Genomic DNA, 19,735 nt, shown 5'->3' with positions numbered 1-19,735 from the left:
CTTTGATCTTAAGGTAGCTAATAAGCTGTGACGTGTTGTAGGGCATTCACTTCTAGTCATTTTTACTAGTTGCCTAATTTACTAGTCGACTAGTTTAACTACCTATTATGTAAAAAAAAAAAAAAAAGAATAAAAAAAAGTGTACATTTAAAAACTGTGTACATTGGTGACTATAAACTATAATCTACCTGATCTTGAGGCCTACAAAATCGGGGGGAAAAAAAACAAGGTCAACTAGGTCGACTAGTGGATTTACTAGTCCACTAGTAAACTAGTCGACTAGTTGCTTAATGCCCTAACGTGTTGAGGGCTTTGTAGTGTTGTTCACAAAGGAGGAACAAATGTCCTCAAATGTTCCTGTGCTGCATACAGACCACCTCGTTGTGTGCTTTCGCCACCTGTGTGTAACATAATGAGCAGTGAACAATTAACTAGACACCTAAAATGCAAGTAATAAATATTGTTAAATGCTTCGGTCGCGGTATGAGCTTGCCACCATTGGTGTGTGTGTGAGAATGTGGGAAGTGAGGAAGGTGGCGTCGACTGTTCGCACTACTTCGCCGCTTCACATCACCTCCCAATTTATGAATGAATGGACCGTTGTAAAGTGCTTTGAGCACTTGGAAAAGCGCTATAAAAAAATGCCATTCATTCTTATAATAAGCGGGAGGTTCTAAAGCACTACTGAAATAATAATTAACCCATGTTTCGACTTGTTTGAGGAATTTCTGGTTACAAATCAAATGTAGGCCTATACATAAAAATGTATAACTTTCCAATTTAATGATCAAAAACCCATGTACAACCAGTGCCCCCGGCCTCGTTTGAAGTACCATGGGCATGAAGAAGGTGAAAATACTTATCCATTAACAAACTGAGGCGAGGTGATGGAGCTGAAATGAATCATACAGTACGTGAGAAAAGCAGCATCTGCACTCTCAATTCTGTTTAATTCTGTTTATTTCAAGCTACTGCAGTCCTTCAGGCATAAAACAGTGATGATGGCTATACTGCCTGACATCTGCATCATTGCATGTCAGCTTATATTTTAATTATTTTATCTAATGTGATGTTTCCCTATCTCAGACAGTATGGACACTTGTATATGGTCTATGTAGTCCACTAAATCTAGGACTACAATTCCCTTGACGTCTGTAGTCACTATGACTTTAATCCTGACAGCAACATAGAAAAGAAAATACATTTTACAATTGTTAAACAGTTTAACAACATCTTTATTCAATACAACAATATGTTAAAAGTTAAAAGCATTTGGGGAGCATATTCTACATTAGATTCATGAGGCCATAGGCATTAGCCTTCTTCCTCCCTCCTCTCCTGGGCTTCTCTGCCGGTGGTTCAGTGACCACCTCCTTGGCAGGAGGCAGGCGAGCCTTGCGCCCTCGTCCCGTCGTTTTCACAAGGGGTGTGGAAGAGCAACCAGGAGGCCCTGGACTTTCCATTTCCTGCTTACCCTCTCTCCTCCCTCCCCTGGACTTTTCTGCCGGTGGTTCAGTGACCACCTCCTTGGACAGAGGCAGCCGAGCCTTGCTCCCTCTTCCCCTCGTCTTCAGAAAGGGCGTGGAAGAGCAACCAGGAGGCCCTGGACTTTCCATTTCCTGCCTCGGTGGATCAGCGACAACCTCTTCATCCTCATCTGGCTGAGTTTCCTCAGACAGAGGCAGTCTAGCCTTGCTCCCTCTTCCCGTCGTTTTCAGAAAGGGCGTGGAAGAGCAACCAGGAGGCCCTGGACTTTCCATTTCCTGGTTAATAATCTCTCTCCTCCCTCCCCTGGGTTTCTGGACTGCGGCGACGACGGACTCCTCGCCGCCGGTCACCCGTCCAGTGTCCTCCACAGCCGCGGACCCGGGACGTTTCCCCTTCCTCCCCCTCCTCCTCGTACCGTGGACAACCGGAGACTCAGTCTCCTCGACGGCAGAGGAGGTGGAGGCAGACGGAGCAGCATGCTCTGGGACCGGTTCCGGTATGTCCAGTGCTTTGGCGAGCGCCCTCGTCTTTGCCCTGCTGCCTCGCGTTTGGGGTTTCTCTGTGGCGACCACCTCGGACCCGGGCAGTTTGCCCATCCTCCTGCTCCTGCCTCCGACGACTGGCGGGTCCATCTTCTCACCGGCCGAGGAGGCGGAGGCACGAGACGGAGCATCTTGGATAACATGCTCGTCCGGTTTGGGTTTCTCCGGCTCTTTGGCGAGCGCCCTCGTCTTGGCTCTGCCGCCCGGTCGCGTTTGGGGTTTCTCGGAGGCGACAGCGAGCCGTCCGGCCGGAACCTCGGTCGGTTCAGGAGGCGCCAGAGTCCTGGAGAGGAAATCATAGATGACGTTAACTGTCATACAAATAATTGCAATGGAAGAAGATTTAATTGCGTTTTTTTCCCCTCACAGACTGTATATCTCTGCTGTCGGGAGGAAACCTCATAACTCCAAAATGTACATTTTTCAGGAAATTAAGAATATTTCCTGTTTTGTTTTTTTCAAAGTTGATGTTGTAACTATATATTGTCAATTACTTCCATGAGAGGGGGAGAGGTGGTGGAGTTAGTTGCTTTAGCAGACATTTTGAGGGTCCAATGGAGTTAAGATGTTTTGTCCAAAGCACTTTTTACTACTTTCCATTGGTTCAATGGGTGATCAAAAACCTCAAAAATTGAGTTATGAGGTTTCCTCCCGACTGCAACGAAAAATTACATTTCCGTTTGCCTCTCAGGCTTTGTAAACAATTACACAGGGTAGTCATGATAATCACTGACAACGTTCACTACCAATAATAATAAAACAAAAATAATCTATAGCAATAAGTTACAATGTAAGCTGAAATTGGCCACATACAATTGTATACTTTCAAAAGTACATTTAAGTAAAGGCTGACCTACAAGCTCACAACAATTCGACCCGCAAGCTTGTAGATCAGCCATTTCCACCGTTTCTGAAAAACGTCAGCACATTTTTCAACACGCTCACTTGAAAACAGAAATGAATGGAAACCATTCTTCAGCTGAAATAATTGCCAGTAGGGAGATTTTGTAATAATGTGACAGGCTTACTTCTTCCGCCCTCTCCTGAGCGTTGGTGCCGGGACGACGGCCGTCTCCTGCTGAGACTGTGGAAGCTCAGCCTTCCTGGGCCGCCCCCTCTTCCTCGGAGCTGGCAAAGGGGCTGTCACCATCACACATTTAAGTTGACCATTAATAACAAATGATTGCGATTAACGATTTAAAAAACGAGTGTTTTTTTTTTGCATTGTACATTGGAACATTATAATTTGTATATCAGTTTGCCTTTTAGGCTTCGTAATCAATTGCACAGGACAGATATGACAAATATCTTAAATACAAAGAAATCACTGGAACATTTAATAGTAAAAAAAAGATTTTCCCCAAAATTAAAATTGGCAGAAATAGTTGGATCTACAATTCTACACGCTTACAACACGTATGGACATTTTAACATGGAAACGATCATGCAAAAATAATTGCAATTAGGCGATTATGTAATAATTGTGACATTGTTGCCTACCTGGCAACTGCATCTCCTCGACGGCAGAGGAGGTGGAGGCAGACGGAGCAGCATGCTCTGGGACCGGTTCCGGTATGTCCAGTGCTTTGGCGAGCGCCCTCGTCTTTGCCCTGCTGCCTCGCGTTTGGGGTTTCTCTGTGGCGACCACCTCGGACCCGGGCAGTTTGCCCATCCTCCTGCTCCTGCCTCCGACGACTGGCGGGTCCATCTTCTCACCGGCCGAGGAGGCGGAGGCACGAGACGGAGCATCTTGGATAACATGCTCGTCCGGTTTGGGTTTCTCCGGCTCTTTGGCGAGCGCCCTCGTCTTGGCTCTGCCGCCCGGTCGCGTTTGGGGTTTCTCGGAGGCGACAGCGAGCCGTCCGGCCGGAACCTCAGTCGGTTCAGGAGGCGCCAGAGTCCTGGAGAGGAAATCATAGATGACGTTAACTGTCATACAAATAATTGCAATGGAAGAAGATTTAATTGCGTTTTTTCCCCCTCACAGACTGTATATCTCTGCTGTCGGGAGGAAACCTCATAACTCCAAAATGTACATTTTTCAGGAAATTAAGAATATTTCCTGTTTTGTTTTTTTCAAAGTTGATGTTGTAACTATATATTGTCAATTACTTCCATGAGAGGGGGAGAGGTGGTGGAGTTAGTTGCTTTAGCAGACATTTTGAGGGTCCAATGGAGTTAAGATGTTTTGTCCAAAGCACTTTTTACTACTTTCCATTGGTTCAATGGGTGATCAAAAACCTCAAAAATTGAGTTATGAGGTTTCCTCCCGACTGCAACGAAAAATTACATTTCCGTTTGCCTCTCAGGCTTTGTAAACAATTACACAGGGTAGTCATGATAATCACTGACAACGTTCACTACCAATAATAATAAAACAAAAATAATCTATAGCAATAAGTTACAATGTAAGCTGAAATTGGCCACATACAATTGTATACTTTCAAAAGTACATTTAAGTAAAGGCTGACCTACAAGCTCACAACAATTCGACCCGCAAGCTTGTAGATCAGCCATTTCCACCGTTTCTGAAAAACGTCAGCACATTTTTCAACACGCTCACTTGAAAACAGAAATGAATGGAAACCATTCTTCAGCTGAAATAATTGCCAGTAGGGAGATTTTGTAATAATGTGACAGGCTTACTTCTTCCGCCCTCTCCTGAGCGTTGGTGCCGGGACGACGGCCGTCTCCTGCTGAGACTGTGGAAGCTCAGCCTTCCTGGGCCGCCCCCTGGGCCACCCCGATTGGGTCAGGGTTTCCGGGTCACCAACAACGTCGCCGTTCTCCGAGGAGAACGGCGACGTGTCATGGCAGTAGAGTGACACGGTGTCACTCGACTGCCGTGCCACGTCGCCCCCCGCTGGCAGAGACGGGTTCTCTTGCTCCACCTCGGCTCGCTCAGAACTAACTCGTTTGAGGCGATTCGGGATGGCTTTCTTCCGAGGAGGAACTAAATAACTCGTGCCCGCATTATTGGTCCCTACAGATTGGATCGGCAACCAATAAACACAGGAACGGGCCGCTGTGTGAATCATGAACGGTTCACCGACGACCCACTTCTCGTTGTTTCCGGCTACCTCGACTGAGGTGAGGAGGCTGGCCAGGCCCCATGACTGAGGGGAGGGAAGCTCCTCAGACCGCAGATACTTGAGGTCTGCCGTCACGCACTCCCGCTGGAAGTCGGCCTGGGTGCCGACGGTCAGGTCCGCAGCCACGTTGTGGGAGCCTTCGAAAGGATCCACCAGGATCATGCAGGGCACCCGTTTTGGGGTCTCCCGACGACCGAGGAAGGGGGCGATGGGGAGCGCACGGCCCTCCCTCAGGGATAAGACTCTGCTGTGGAACTCAAACCGGCCGTAGAAGGCGAAGAAGGCGGCCAGCAGAGTGCCTGGATAGAGAGACGGCAAATCCAAGAGCACAATTAAAGGGATAGTTCAGATTTTTTGAACTTAAGTTGTATGAAATACTTGCCATTAATAGTGGTTGCAACTGTATTAATTGATTGCCTGAGTCCCGTGGTGAGAGTTCTGCTCTGGTCAATATTAAGTAGTTCCAGTCATTTTGTGGGCGGCACTGGGGCCACGCAGTAAAAGTAAATTAATTCACAAAACTAGCCTCATTTGTATCGTTGACCCATTTCTAAAATATTAGCACAACTTTCATTCAACTTTGACCCCTCTATCACATGGAACTATTTTTTGGGCGTAGTGATATGGACACAAAAAACACAAATCATAAAAAACAGAATGAAAATTTGTACATAAAGGTTATCAATGGTACCCCAACTTTCCACGCAGCAGTCACAGATTGTCCTAGGGAAACTGAATTACAGTCTTTGTGAGAGGTGTTACTAGTAGACACCTTTACAAACACATTTCTTGTTGAGATTGGATATTGTTCTGATAATATTGCCTGACTAATAAGCAAGTTGATAGAATGCAGTTATTGTTACTTACAGAGGTCTTGGCTGTTCTGGCTGGGAGGCACGGCCAGTGGCTGACTGGGGAAGGTGCAGTCCCAGCCCTCGATCTCACACTGCTCTTCCTCACCTGAAGACGGGCGTGAAAAAGGTTATTTAAAGATTGAGTGCCGTGATCCACCCCCACACACACACACACACACACACACACACACACACCAACCCCCCTAAAACATGACCATCAGGTACTAGGAAGATTCTCAAAAGAAGTGTACAGAAAGTGTTAAAATTATGTTTTTTATGTGGCCACATCCAGTTAATTAAGTATGCCTGGTTTTCAGGCGAGTGGTGAACAAAGGACGCACCCACAGCTTGTATGATAAAGGCGGAGGGGTTGGGGGGGGGACGATATTGTGATCACTAAACGCATTTCGATTGGGCCTTTTGACTCAAAGGCTTTCAGGAAGAAACCAAAAACACAGGGAAGACATATTTGATTATAATAAACACAACTGGGGGTCTATTAGAGTAACTCCATAGACTCATACAAAAACAGAAAAAGAGTATAAAAATCACGGCACTCCATTTTTAACCAGGAAAGCATCCGTGACATTTTTGATTTGAACTCCGACCTTATACTTCAGCTATTCAAAATAGCAGATATACCGCACTGAGCTTGTAGATCCGCCATTTTTTTTTTATTATCCTGAACATGTGTGCAAATCTTTATACAGAAATCTGGTATAATGTGTGATTACAGCCCCCCCCCTCTCTCCGACTACGACAAATCCCTTTGCCGAAAATAGCCAACAAGCTACGTCGCGAATTTATAGATTGGCCATTTCCGCCGAATGTTGGGCCATTACTACGACATGCCAGGTATTGCAGATGAGAAAGTACTCCATCACACAGTGCCGCGACTTACAGGCAGAGCCGGATTTACCTTGCTGAGGGCCCCCGGGCTGGAGCAAAGTTGAGGGCCCCCCTTGAGGCGTGCGGCAGAGCCGCGGGTCCCGCGATTTTTTTTTGGGCTATTTTGTTTTCATTTTGGGGTACCCAGGCCCCTAAAAAGAGAGGCAGGCAGGCAGAAGCTCTCAATGGTTTAACCATAATACAACTAAATACAGTAACAATACACACATTTCACTTGAATTGGATTTCACTTTACAATTTTATAATTAAAAAAAAAGATATATATATATATATATATATATATATATATTTTTTTTTTTGGGGCCCCCCTAGTCGGGGGCCCCCGGGCTTCAGCCCACCCTAGCCCAACGGTAAGTCCGGCTCTGCTTACAGGACATGTCCTTCAGCTGGTTCAGCGAGGGGAGGACAGGAGGGTCCGTGTTCTGGAGGAAGAAGATGACCAGCAGGTTCAGAGCGTAGCTGTTCAGCAGACCGGCAGCATCGCTTCCAGGACCAACAGCACTTCCAGGACCAACTAAACAGGTGGAGAATTGATTTCATCATCATAGCGTTCAAGTTAAAACAAGGCTGATATTTTAGCATTCAAGTAAAAAAGACAAAAAAAGGCTTTCCTCGGGTACCAAAGACTAAATCAAAATGTGACTGCTGCCCTCTGCTGGCTGGAATAAAGTAGTCCTTGACATAAATCTTAAACAGATTGTATTCTCATCTCCACATTCCTGGCATAAAGTCCACAGTAGCCTACTGTGGACTTTATGCCAGGTGGCTCAGGGGTGGGCGGCGGTGGCTCAGGGGTGGGCGGTGGTGGCTCAGGGGTTGGGGGGCGGTGGCTCAGGGGTGGGCGGCGGTGGCTCAGGGGTGGGCGGTGGTGGCTCAGGGGTTGGGCGGCGGTGGCTCAGGGGTTGGGCGGTGGTGGCTCAGGGGTTGGGGGGCGGTGGCTCAGGGGTTGGGGGGCGGTGGCTCAGGGGTGGCTCAGGGGTTGGGGGGCGGTGGCTCAGGGGTGGGCGGCGGTGGCTCAGGGGTTGGGGGGCGGTGGCTCAGGGGTGGCTCAGGGGTTGGGGGGCGGTGGCTCAGGGGTGGCTCAGGGGTTGGGGGGCGGTGGCTCAGGGTTGGGCGGTGGTGGCTCAGGGGTTGGGGGGCGGTGGCTCAGGGGTGGGGGGCGGTGGCTCAGGGGTGGGGGGCGGTGGCTCAGGGGTGGGGGGCGGTGGCTCAGGGGTTGGGGGGCGGTGGCTCAGGGGTTGGGGGGCGGTGGCTCAGGGGGTGGGGGGCGGTGGCTCAGGGGGTGGGGGGCGGTGGCTCAGGGGTGGGCGGCGGTGGCTCAGGGGTGGGCGGCGGTGGCTCAGGGGTGGGCGGCGGTGGCTCAGGGGTTGGGGGGCGGTGGCTCAGGGTTGGGCGGCGGTGGCTCAGGGTTGGGCGGCGGTGGCTCAGGGGTGGGCGGCGGTGGCTCAGGGGTGGGCGGCGGTGGCTCAGGGGTTGGGGGGCGGTGGCTCAGGGTTGGGCGGCGGTGGCTCAGGGGTTGGGCGGCGGTGGCTCAGGGGTGGGCGGTGGTGGCTCAGGGGTTGGGGGGCGGTGGCGGCTCAGGGGTTGGGGGGCGGTGGCGGCTCAGGGGTTGGGCGGTGGTGGCTCAGGGGTTGGGGGGTGGTGGCGGCTCAGGGGTTGGGCGGCGGTGGCGGTTCTTGAATTCCGGACTTTTACTTGTGACAAATAAAAGTAGTACTATTAATACAATATTGATACTTTTACTACTAAAACATGTTGACTGTGAAGTGGTGAATGGAGGTTTCTTACCAGCCTGGTGAATGGAGCTGGAGCAGTGTTGATTTCATAGACTAAAACTAAGACAAAAAATGTTTGTCGACTACCTTTTCTAGGAGTTCCAGACCCACAGGAACGCACCCAGGGTGCCGGCCCGATTCTGTCAAGCCGCCCCGCGTCCGAAACGGTTGAGCAATGACAAAGTTACCGTGTGGGGGTCCCTCTACTGTACTGGCACACCCGAAATCACCATATATATATACAGTTAATATGTATTATGTAAGAGTGTGTTTGCGCACTGGTGGGGAAAAACAACCATGCTGTTTTCGTGCTCAGACGCACCCACCCACCCAGCTCCGTAAGAGAGTTGTTGCACCACTCAAAAATGTATGTTTCTTACCAGCCAGCCCTTTGTTCTGGGCCCAGTGGTGGATGGTGAAGACCAGAGGTCTGAGCCTGGCGTCTAGCTCTGAACACAGCTGGAGGAAGCGGGTGTTCCTCACTGCCAGTCTGGGAATAATGGACAGTTTGTTTGTTTGTTTGTTTGTCATGTTTATTTCGAATATGCCAATAAAACAGAAACAATTCCTTGTATTTCACATCACAAGGAAAAGCAAATTAAAATAAATAGTTAAAATATAGCAAGAAGAAATAAAAGGAAAAATAAAAAAAAAGGAAAATCTAAGCATATCCGAAAAGGAGTGAGAAGAAGTAAAAACGTATAAACTCCCACCCCTCTATAACTGAAATTACTCACTGGATTTTGTGCTATCCCATATACTTACACGCATACATCCATATTATACATATCAAAAGTTGTATTTTAATTATATAGACAATTCAATTAAATACCAATATAATATCAATATAACATAACATTTTACATAAATAGTGTCACAATAATATAATAATATATCACAATGGGTGAGTTAGTAGTTACCCACGTTACGTAATGTAATCCAAAAGAACCGTCTCCTTCTCCTGCCAGTGCAGAGTCTGTCATGTAAACTGACATGGTGCGCTGAGTGTGCTCCCAGAGTGAAACACATTCCACATGAGAAGGAGAACGTGGCTTCCACAGGGCATAACGTCATCATAATGATGATGGGTCAACATAGGGTAATTACTTTAGGCCTGTCTGTGCATGGGCAGGGCATCAGTATTATATCCATATCATTAGACTGGATATTGTCTGTGACTTTGGATATTGTACTATTGGCATAAGCTTTGTTATATTCCTGTTTCTTAGAGTAGAGCTTAAAACAAACCAAGTAAAATAAAACTTTCATAATTTAGGAACTAGTAAAGTAATTAGTTATTTTATATAACTGAAACTAATTACTTTTTAAAAGTAACTTGAACAACACTGCTGATGACTCACCTGTCATTGATGGTGATGACTCCCCGGACGTTGCGCTGCTGGTGGTGGAACTTTATGGCGGCGAAGTGGGGGGAAGTTCCAGCCACGCAGACCACCTGGACTCTGTGCACGCCGGGGACACGCCTCCTCAAGATGGCCGCCACCAGGTCAAGAAGCACGGCCAACGAGGCCGCCGACACGTTTACTTCCGACAGCAGGATGGAGTCGTCCGACGTGCCACCCGCAGCCTGGTGGGGGCAGCAGAGAGCATGTTCAGCAATACAGTGAGATAATGTTTGGAGGAATTAAAGGGATAGTTCAGATTTTTTTTAACTTATGCTGCATGAAATACTTGCCATTAATATAGTGGTTGCAACTGTATTAATTGATTGCCCGAGTCCCGTGGTGGGAGTTCTGCTCTGGTTTTGGTCAATATTAGTTCCGGTCATTTTGTGGGGGGCACTGGGGGCCACGCATTAAAAGCAAATTAATCGACAAAACTAACGTCATTTGTATTATTGACCTATTTCTAAAATATTAGTGCAACTTTCGTTCATTTTTTACCCCTCTATCACACGGAACTATGTTTTTTGTGTCCATATCACTACGCCCAAAAATAGTTCCATGTGATAGAGGGGTCAAAGTTGAACAAAAGCTGCACTAATATTTTAGAAATAGGTCAACAATACAAATGATGTTTTGTGAATTAATTTACTTTTACTGCGTGGCCCCAGGGCCCCCCACAAAATGACCGGAACTACTTAATATTGACCAAAACTAGAGCAGAACTCCCACCACAGTTGCAACCACTATATTGATGGCAAGTATTTCATACAGCTTAAGTTAAAACAAATCTGAACTATCCCTTTAAGGGGCGTTACAAAACGGTCATAGCCACTTGTGCCCAAATGTGACGAGTGACCTCATCACACGGCTATGGCATGTTCTTCGTGCAAAACTAATGCTTGGAATTGATTCAGAATCATGAATAACTCCTAGTTTGCTACGTAACGCATAATTCAAATTAGATGGTATTTTTTTGCCTTATATTGGTTTTCAATGGTACCCCTGAATTTACCATGATCCACAACTTATATAATAATCACATTTTTATATGTTATTTGGACGACCCTGAGGATCATAGAAAACCTTGAATGATTAGGCCTATTGCAATTTATTTTGGGTAAAATCTTATAATGACCTTGATTGAGCTTGTAGATCGGCTACTTTTTGGAAAAGAGATAAGATTTGCTTTAGAGGGGAAAAGAGCAGACCAAGTACAGAGCCAAAGATCAAGTTTACCTATAGTATTGAGGGTTTAAGTATTTATTTACAAAATATTATGGCAATTTCTTTTTTTATTATTTACTATAGTCCTACTGTAATAGACTCCAGGAAATTACATCTGGCCACAGAAGATCACAGGATCTACTGAATGTGAAGGTAGCCTACTGGGGGGCTGCCATACTGTGTGGCATATAGGCTCAATATGTCAGTTTGACACATTCAGTAGATCTCCTGATCTTTTGTGGCCAGAGGTAATTTCTTGGGGTCTAGTAGGACAGGACTATAGTAAGAAAAAAAGAAATGTGGGAAAAACACACACATTTTGCCCCATGCTCGAATGCCCCCCCCCCCCCCCCCCCCCTGTCAAAAACAGCTAAAATCCCGAAAACGCAAGAAAGCAGCAAATGAAAAAAAAAATAACGCTCTTCTTTTACTTTCTCTAATAACCTATAAATAATGAACCTTGGTTGAAAAAAAAACTAAAGTTGTCCTTTAAGCGATTTTAGCTATTTTTGACAGGGGGGGCGGGGGCATTCGAACAAGTGGCTAAATATGTTTTTTTTTTTACGGAAATGTCTTTATTATCATTTACTATAGTCCTATAGTCACATCTGGCCACAAAACATCACAGGATCTAGTGAATGTGAAGGGGGGATACTCGGGGGATGCCATACTGTGTGTCGTAGGCTCAATATGTCAGTTTGTCACCTCCCCCTTCACATTCAGTAGATCCTGTGATCTTTTATAGCCAGATGTAATTTCTTGGGGTCTAGTAGGACTATAGTAAATAATAAAGACATCGCTGTATAATTTTGTAAAAAAAACAAAAAAAAACATATTTATTATTTAGCCACCTGTTCGAATGCCCCCACCCCCTGTCAAAAACATCTAAAATTGTTAAAGCGAAAGAAAGCAGCAAATGAAAATATAAATAAAAACACTCATATTTTACTTTCTCTAATAACAATCTAGAACATGAACCTTGGTTGGTCTTTGGCCCTGGGTGGGGTCAGACAGCCGTACAGGGGGTCTCTGGCCCTGGTAGTTCTGGGTGTGGTCCAGGTTCAGAGTCATGTCCAGCTCACAGGAATGGACCCCGAAGGTGTTGACAGAAGACCCCAACGCCACCAACCGGCTGCCTGGCAAACCAAGACAAGGACAAACGTCATCTCTGCCATTTAAACCACACTGATGCATTGTTGAGCTTGTAGATCAACCATTTTTTGGAAACAATAATAAAGTGTAGAGTGAACGCATGGAAGGGCCTAGTATTAGTATTATTAGTAAGGGGGCGACTGTGGCTCAAGAGGTAGAGCAGGTCGTCCAATGATCCATGGGTCGGCGACTCTGTGGTTCGAATCACGGCTCCTCCTGTCAACATGTCGAAGTGTCCTTGTGCAAGACACTGAACCCCAAATTGCTCCCGATGTGCTGGTTGGTACCTTGCATGGCTTCCGCCGCAATCGGTGTATGAATGTGTGTGTGAATGTAATGCACAATCTATGTAAAGCGCCTTGGATAAAGGCGCTATATAAATGCACCATTTACTATAGAGCCCTATGGGGAACTGCAGTCAAAAAGTATAAAAGCAGATTAGTTCAAATAAACATCTTGCATGTTTTGGTTTAAATAAACGTCATCTTGCAGGTCTTGTTTTTAATAAAAGGGCGTTACTGTAGCTACATCAGGAACATGACACTCTGGGAATCATGCACATTTAGATTTGAGCGTCTGTGTGTTTGTTAGTGGTGGAAGTATATACACCACAATGTAGAAATACTGTTACAATTAAATGATAAAAGTCTGGTATTCAAAATGTAGTCGGGTAAAAGTACAAAGGTATTTGCAATATTAAGCACTGAAAGTAAAAGTAGCCTAGTCATTTTGCAGAATATTGTCCATGTCACAGGTTTCAAAATGTATAAAAAAATGCAGATGCAAATAGCAGATCTACACAAGCTTGTAGCTCAGATATTTTCAAATGTAATGTTTTGCACTTTTACTTCTTGTGGAGTAGAAGTAAAAAAAAAAGTATTGGAAATTGAAACTGTACTACAGTAAAGTAAAAAAAAAAGTCCTCAAAAGTGTACAGTACTCGAGTATTATGTGCTTAACCCATTTTGGCGTTTTAAGCATTATGTTATACTTTAGCCATTGAAAAATATATATTATTTCAGAGCAAACATTTTTAACTCAAATCTTTGCTTCTGGCGGGTCCCTGGAACAACATTTTGAGATGGGTGTCAGAGGCCAAATAGGCTACATATAATTCGAAGTCTAGTTTTGAGCAGCACGGACATAGAAACAGGTTTTTCAGAAAACCGTCATGATTTAGAAGACATTTTGTAGAATCAAGCTCAGGTCTAAATTAAATGGGTTAAGTTACTTTACACCACTGTGCATGCACGCGCGCACACACACGCACGTGTGTGTGCGCGTTTTGCTGGGCAGTGAGTGAAACTACCTGGCAGGTAGACGCTGAAGAAGTCCTGTAGATGCTCCCTCACCATCTCTCTCACGTTCTTCTCAGCGTCGGTGAGCTGAGCTTGCTCCACGAGCAGCTGCATCTGGACGTTGACCTGAACATCACATCAGAGGGTCTGTAATTAGCTTACTGTTTGACCTGAACATCAGGTGGTCTGTTATTAGCTTACCGTTTGACCTGAACATCAAGTGGTCTCGTTATTAGCTTATTGTTTGACCTGAACATCAGGTGGTCTGTTATTAGCTTATTGTTTGACCTGAACATCAGGTGGTCTGTTATTAGCTTACCGTTTGACCTGAACATCAGGTGGTCTCGTTATTAGCTTATTGTTTGACCTGAACATCAGGTGGTCTGTTATTAGCTTATTGTTTGACCTGAACATCAGGTGGTCTGTTATTAGCTTATGGTTTGACCTGAACATCAGGTGGTCTCGTTATTAGCTTATCGTTTGACCTGAACATCAGGTGGTCTCGTTATTAGCTTATTGTTTGACCTGAACATCAGGTGGTCTGTTATTAGCTTATGGTTTGACCTGAACATCAGGTGGTCTCGTTATTAGCTTATCGTTTGACCTGAACATCAGGTGGTCTCGTTATTAGCTTATTGTTTGACCTGAACATCAGGTGGTCTCGTTATTAGCTTATTGTTTAAACTGAACATCAGGTGGTCTCGTTATTAGCTTATTGTTTGACCTGAACATCAGGTGGTCTCGTTATTAGCTTACTGTTTGACACCATCAGGTTGTTGAGAGGTTCAAGGAGTTTTAGGCTATTGTCATTCCATACAAAGTACAGAAGGACATGTGTTCACCCAGGTCCTGGTGGCTAAAATAAAAATGATTTAAAAAAAAAAATACACTAAACATTTCATAAGGACTCTAAAATTGCACGACTAAGAAAACAGAAACAGTTCATGTGTCACCAGTTCAGTTCATCATGCAGAGTTTGTGTGTTCATGTCTCAGGTCACTAGTGCAAAGGTCAGTTCATGGTCTTCTACATTTCATTGTTTGGCAGAGCATTTGGAAATCAAATGATGGATTTTAACATTTTTTTCCTACATCACAATTAAATGGTAGCCATTTCAGCTACCCAGCCTTGTGTATGTGGCACTGATGGCTGTCAAGCCGAAACGGCTACCATTTATTTGTGAAAATCAAACAAGAAGTTATTTATCGAACTCATAGGATCATGGGCATTCCAGCTTTAATTGGCCACATCATGAACCTCCATCATGGGGATTGGGGATAAGATTTGTTGTATTGGTATAGCTAGCAGGTTGGTGAGAGCACAAGCAATGTGAGCTTGTAGATTGGCCATTTTCATCCCTAATATAGACCCAGTCAATGAAGTATGATGAAGGTGATTCATTAGTTTTGACTAAAATCATTCCATTTCTCAAATAATGTATTGCAACCCAACTCTAGTGAATTTGCAAGAACACCTCTCAGTCAAAGTAAGAATCAATGATTAATACAAACTACAGCTCTTTACCAAGTCCATGAGGTCCATGCAGGGGGAGGAAACCTCCAGCTAAAAATAGTTTGGCACAGAGAGAAACACTAAAACCAGGAAATTAAACAGAGGGCTTACAAAGCAGGGTTTAAATACTGATTAGCAGAATGGAGAGCAGGTGTGATAGTCCACTCTGATTGGTCGGATGGATATTCACGTGACACATGACCAGCCAAAAACACACAACCAACACAACGAAATTATTAGATCTCTGCTGCCCTCGTGTGGTTTTCCACCCTTATAGGTTGGTTAACTTTAGAAAGATGGCCTGGTTTTGATGTGAGCCACTCATCATCATAGCTGACTCCTCGTGCTCACAGACAGACAGACAAAATAGTCAGTGGTAAAGAAACTACTGCTTTATTTGAATATCAATTTAAAACAGCACAATACATGTGAATGACATTATTTAAAAAATAATTAGAAATACAAAAAGTTGATTTGACGGGAAACAGTAACAACAACAAAAACGGTATCTTGGACACTAGCTGCTATTCTACACATTTACTATGTGCTAAAAAAAAGAAAAGAAAAAAAAGAAAGAAAATGGTACACAAAAACTAAACATGTAAACATTTTTGCTAAACACAAGTCAGTCGTATAGTCTAATTATGATTAATTTAAGGCTATTTCATGAGCCTATCTATGCTGTGCAACCAAGTATAAAGCTCCGAACACTGACTCCATGCTCCTGGCTTCTACTTGGTCTAGTACCATTGCAGTGATTTCCAGGAACCCCAAATTGACAAAGCTAGCGGCTGGCTGCTCGGGGAAGAGGAAAGTTCCCGGTTCGACCCCCATGCAGCTCCTCTCCTCCTCCTGGGTTAGTGTCAAAAAAAGGTCAGTTTTAGGAGGAGTTTTGTCCCATCATCCATCACGGCATTAAACAAACTGCCTCGCCGATAGGATGGCTCTGTACACAGTGGGGACCTCATGTTTTTGTATTGTCTTGGTGTTGTGCTTTCTGTACTGTGTTGCTGTGGGTATTTGAACAGACCTGTGAAGATGAGTATCCTTCGGGACAATAAAGAGTATTATTATAAAGATGAAATTTCAGGCATTTTGTCTGGAGACCCCATGGACCCTTACTGCACGGTCCCCGGGGGTCCCACCATAATGACCAGACAGTGGCCTTGTGGTTAGAGTGTCTGCCCTGAAACTGGGAGGTCGGGGGTTCGATCCCCAGTCGGGTCATACCAAAGACTGAGAAAATGGGACCCAATTAGCCTGATTGTCAGACTCTGAGAGCTTCCAGCTCTTGAACCAGTGCGCTCAGTCGAGTGGGCGGGGTCTGTGGGCTGGAAACCAGGCTAGGACCCAATGCCTCCCTGCTTGGCACTCTGCATCAATCGGTTGGATTGGGGGGTCAAATCAACTAATCAAAATGATTCCCGAGCGCGGCACGGCTGCAGCTCACCGCTCCTTGTCTGCGGCTCACCGCTCCTTGGTTGCGGCTCACCGCTCCTTGGCTGCGGCTCACCGCTCCTTGGCTGCGGCTCACCGCTCCTTGGCTGCGGCTCACCGCTCCTTGGCTGCGGCTCACCGCTCCTTGGCTGCGGCTCACCGCTCCAAGAGTTGGGTCAAATGCGGAGAACTAATTTCACTGCGGTGGCGTTTGTGTGACAAATCATACGACTTGACACGCTGCATCAGAGCTGCCATTTGTGGTTTCATTTTTCATTCTATAAATCAAAAATAAAACGAGTAAAGTAAAATCATTGTCATTTTTTTCAGTGCTGGTTCTAAACCTTACAGCATATATACTGTAAATATAATATTGTCATGTCAATCACACACCTCTCATAATGTACTCGTCGTGCATTCTACTAGTTCACAGTGGTGGAGAGTAAGTACATTTACTCAAATACTAAAGGTACTTTGACTTTAGTATTTACATGTTTGTACTTCTACACCACTACAATTCATTGAAAACTTTAGTTACTTTGTAGAATGTTTTGATTATTATTGCAAAACATACCTATTATATAGATCAGCTATTCAAAAAATGGCTGATCTACAAGCTTGTAGATCTGCTATTTTCTTGAAAAAAATCCATCCATCCATCCATTCATAATGAGCACTTTTACTTTAAGTATGTTATGTTGCCGATACCTTTGTGATTCTATTCAAAGTCACATTTTAAATACAGGCCTTTTCCTCCTGACTAAATATTTCTACATTGTGGTATTCTACTTTTCCTTTTAAGTTAAAAAATAAATAAAAACTCTACTGAAAACCTCCTGAGTCTCCCTGAAAACCCAAACTAGAAAAATAGCAGATCTCTCACAAGGGCCTAAATTATGAAAGATCCACAACAGAAACCTAATCATCATCATAATGGCGATGATTCTTTTCATTTCAAAGCTTTTACAGATATCGGCTATTTTCATGACTTCTTCGTGGAATTTCCTTGATGTCTTCATTTATTTGCGATTTTTTTAATTAATTTTTATCCCACGATTTTGCAACCCAATTATTTTCACCCAGTGTCAATTATCTAATGTAATCCCTCTGCGCTGTTTGTGAAATTCTTTAAAAAAAACGAAATGCTTTTTTTGAGGGGGGTGGACATTTTTGGAAAATGTTTTGAAATAATGAGTACAAACAAAATATGTATTAAAGGAAACAAAACCTAAAAAAAAAAGTCGGTCTGTGAGCCTAACCCACAAATGGGGTTTTGGGAAACGGACTGTTTCGTCTCCATATCCATAGATCGTCCCATGAGAGAAACAGAACTTAGTTATTTTGTGTCTTAAATCAGGGTGAAAGTGTCTCCTCTTGTCTCCGGGGGCGGTGGCGGTACGGCGGTATCCTGCTGGGTGGGTTGTCCGGTGGGTACAACGGACCCATCCAGCACCCCATATAAGACCACAGGGTTCTGGATGGACTCTGCAGGCTCAGCTGGCCCGGTGGTGGTGGTACCGCCAGTGGTTCCGTTCAGGGTGAGCTCTGGCTCCGGCCCGGTGGTGGTGGTACCGCTCATGGGTACAACGGACCCATCCAGCACCCCATACACCACCGCGGGGTTCTTCAGGATGGGTTCTGGCTCAGCTTGCCCGGAGGTCCCGTTGGTGGTGCTGTTCAGGGGTACTACGGGGTTCTGGATGGTACCGTTCGGCTGTACTATGGACCCATCTAGCACCCCATAGACCTCAGGGTTCTGGATGGGCTCTGGCTCGCTGGTACCACCGGTGGTTCCGTTGAGGGGTAGGACGGTATCCTGGGTGGGCTCTGGCCCGGAGGTACCGGTGGTTCCATTGAGGGGTAGGACGGTATTCTGGGTGGGCTCTGGCTCGCTGGTACCGGTGGTTCCGTTCAGGCGTGGGACGGTATTCTCTGTGGGCTCTGGCCCGGAGGTATCGGTGGTTCCGTTGAGGGGTAGGACGGTATCCTGGGTGGGCTCTGGCCCGGATGTACCACCGGTGGTTCCGTTGAGGGGTAGGACGGTATCCTGGGTGGGCTCTGTCCCAGAGGTACCGGTGGTTCCGTTGAGGGGTAGGACGGTATCCTGGGTGGGCTCTGGCCCGGAGGTACCGGTGGTTCCGTTGAGGGGTAGGACGGTATCCTGGGTGGGCTCTGTCCCAGAGGTACCGGTGGTTCCGTTGAGGGGTAGGACGGTATCCTGGGTGGGCTCTGGCCCGGAGGTACCACCGGTGGTTCCGTTGAGGGGTAGGACGGTATCCTGGGTGGGCTCTGGCCCGGAGGTACCACCGGTGGTTCCGTTGAGGGGTAGGACGGTATCCTGGGTGGGCTCTGGCCCGGAGGTACCACCGGTGGTTCCGTTGAGGGGTAGGACGGTATCCTGGGTGCAGGGTTCCGGCGCTGGCCCGGTGGTCCCGCCGTCGGTACAGGTGGGGAGTATGACGCTGATGTCCAGGATGGGCTCCGGCTCTGGCCTCGTCGTGGTGCCGTTGTCGTCGTTGTTGTCGTTGTTGTCGTTGTTGTTGTTGTTGTTGTTGTTGGCGCCGCAGCTCAGGAGTCCGGTCCTCAGCTCGGAGAGCTGCTGGGCGTGGCTGCTGAGCGTCCCGTTGACCAGCAAGAGCAGCGAGTCCGCCTGGCCCTCCAGCTCCACGCGCACCCTCTCCAGGTGGGTCTCCATGTCCTTAAGGCCCTTGCACTGGTCCTCCACGCTGGACACGCGGCCCCCCACCTCCTCCACCTCCTGCAGGACCCCCAGGGCGGTGGTCCGGCAGCCCTGCAGCTCCCCGGCCAGCCTCCGCTTCATGCCCGCGAGCTCGGCTGTTTTCAAAAAGACATCGGGGGCAACAGATTAGTTTTTTTAAAACGCTGGATAATATTCAAATAATGTGGATGAACAAAACAAATTAATTTAGGCGGTGTGACATTTTTACAGCGATATTCATTCATTCATTCTTCATTCATTCATTCATTCATTCATTCATTCATTCATTCATTCCCTATCTGATTGCGATCATTTGAAAATGACATG

At 46.1% G+C, this 19,735-nt stretch overlaps 1 protein-coding gene across 1 annotated transcript; it reads right to left on the bottom strand.

Moving 5' to 3' along the window:
* Positions 1 to 963: 963 nt before the first annotated feature.
* Positions 964 to 15,342, bottom strand: LOC306940355 (uncharacterized protein). Its single transcript, XM_079525393.1, has 11 exons — positions 15,265 to 15,342; positions 13,752 to 13,866; positions 12,269 to 12,426; positions 10,022 to 10,248; positions 9,041 to 9,150; positions 7,256 to 7,399; positions 5,990 to 6,082; positions 4,677 to 5,421; positions 3,531 to 3,931; positions 3,059 to 3,170; positions 964 to 2,313 (listed from the first exon to the last, which is right to left on the bottom strand). The coding sequence occupies exons 1-11, from the start codon at positions 15,280 to 15,282 to the stop codon at positions 1,287 to 1,289; spliced, it is 3,150 nt and encodes a 1,049-aa protein (XP_079381519.1). The 5' UTR covers positions 15,283 to 15,342; the 3' UTR covers positions 964 to 1,286.
* Between the last annotated feature and the right edge of the window lie 4,393 nt (positions 15,343 to 19,735).

Source organism: Electrona antarctica (assembly GCF_951216825.1).
Source record: "Electrona antarctica genome assembly, chromosome: 2".
NCBI classification, from domain to species: Eukaryota; Metazoa; Chordata; class Actinopteri; order Myctophiformes; family Myctophidae; genus Electrona; species Electrona antarctica.
Note: the sequence above shows the minus strand (reverse complement) of the source record. Positions and strands in the feature narration are given on the sequence as shown.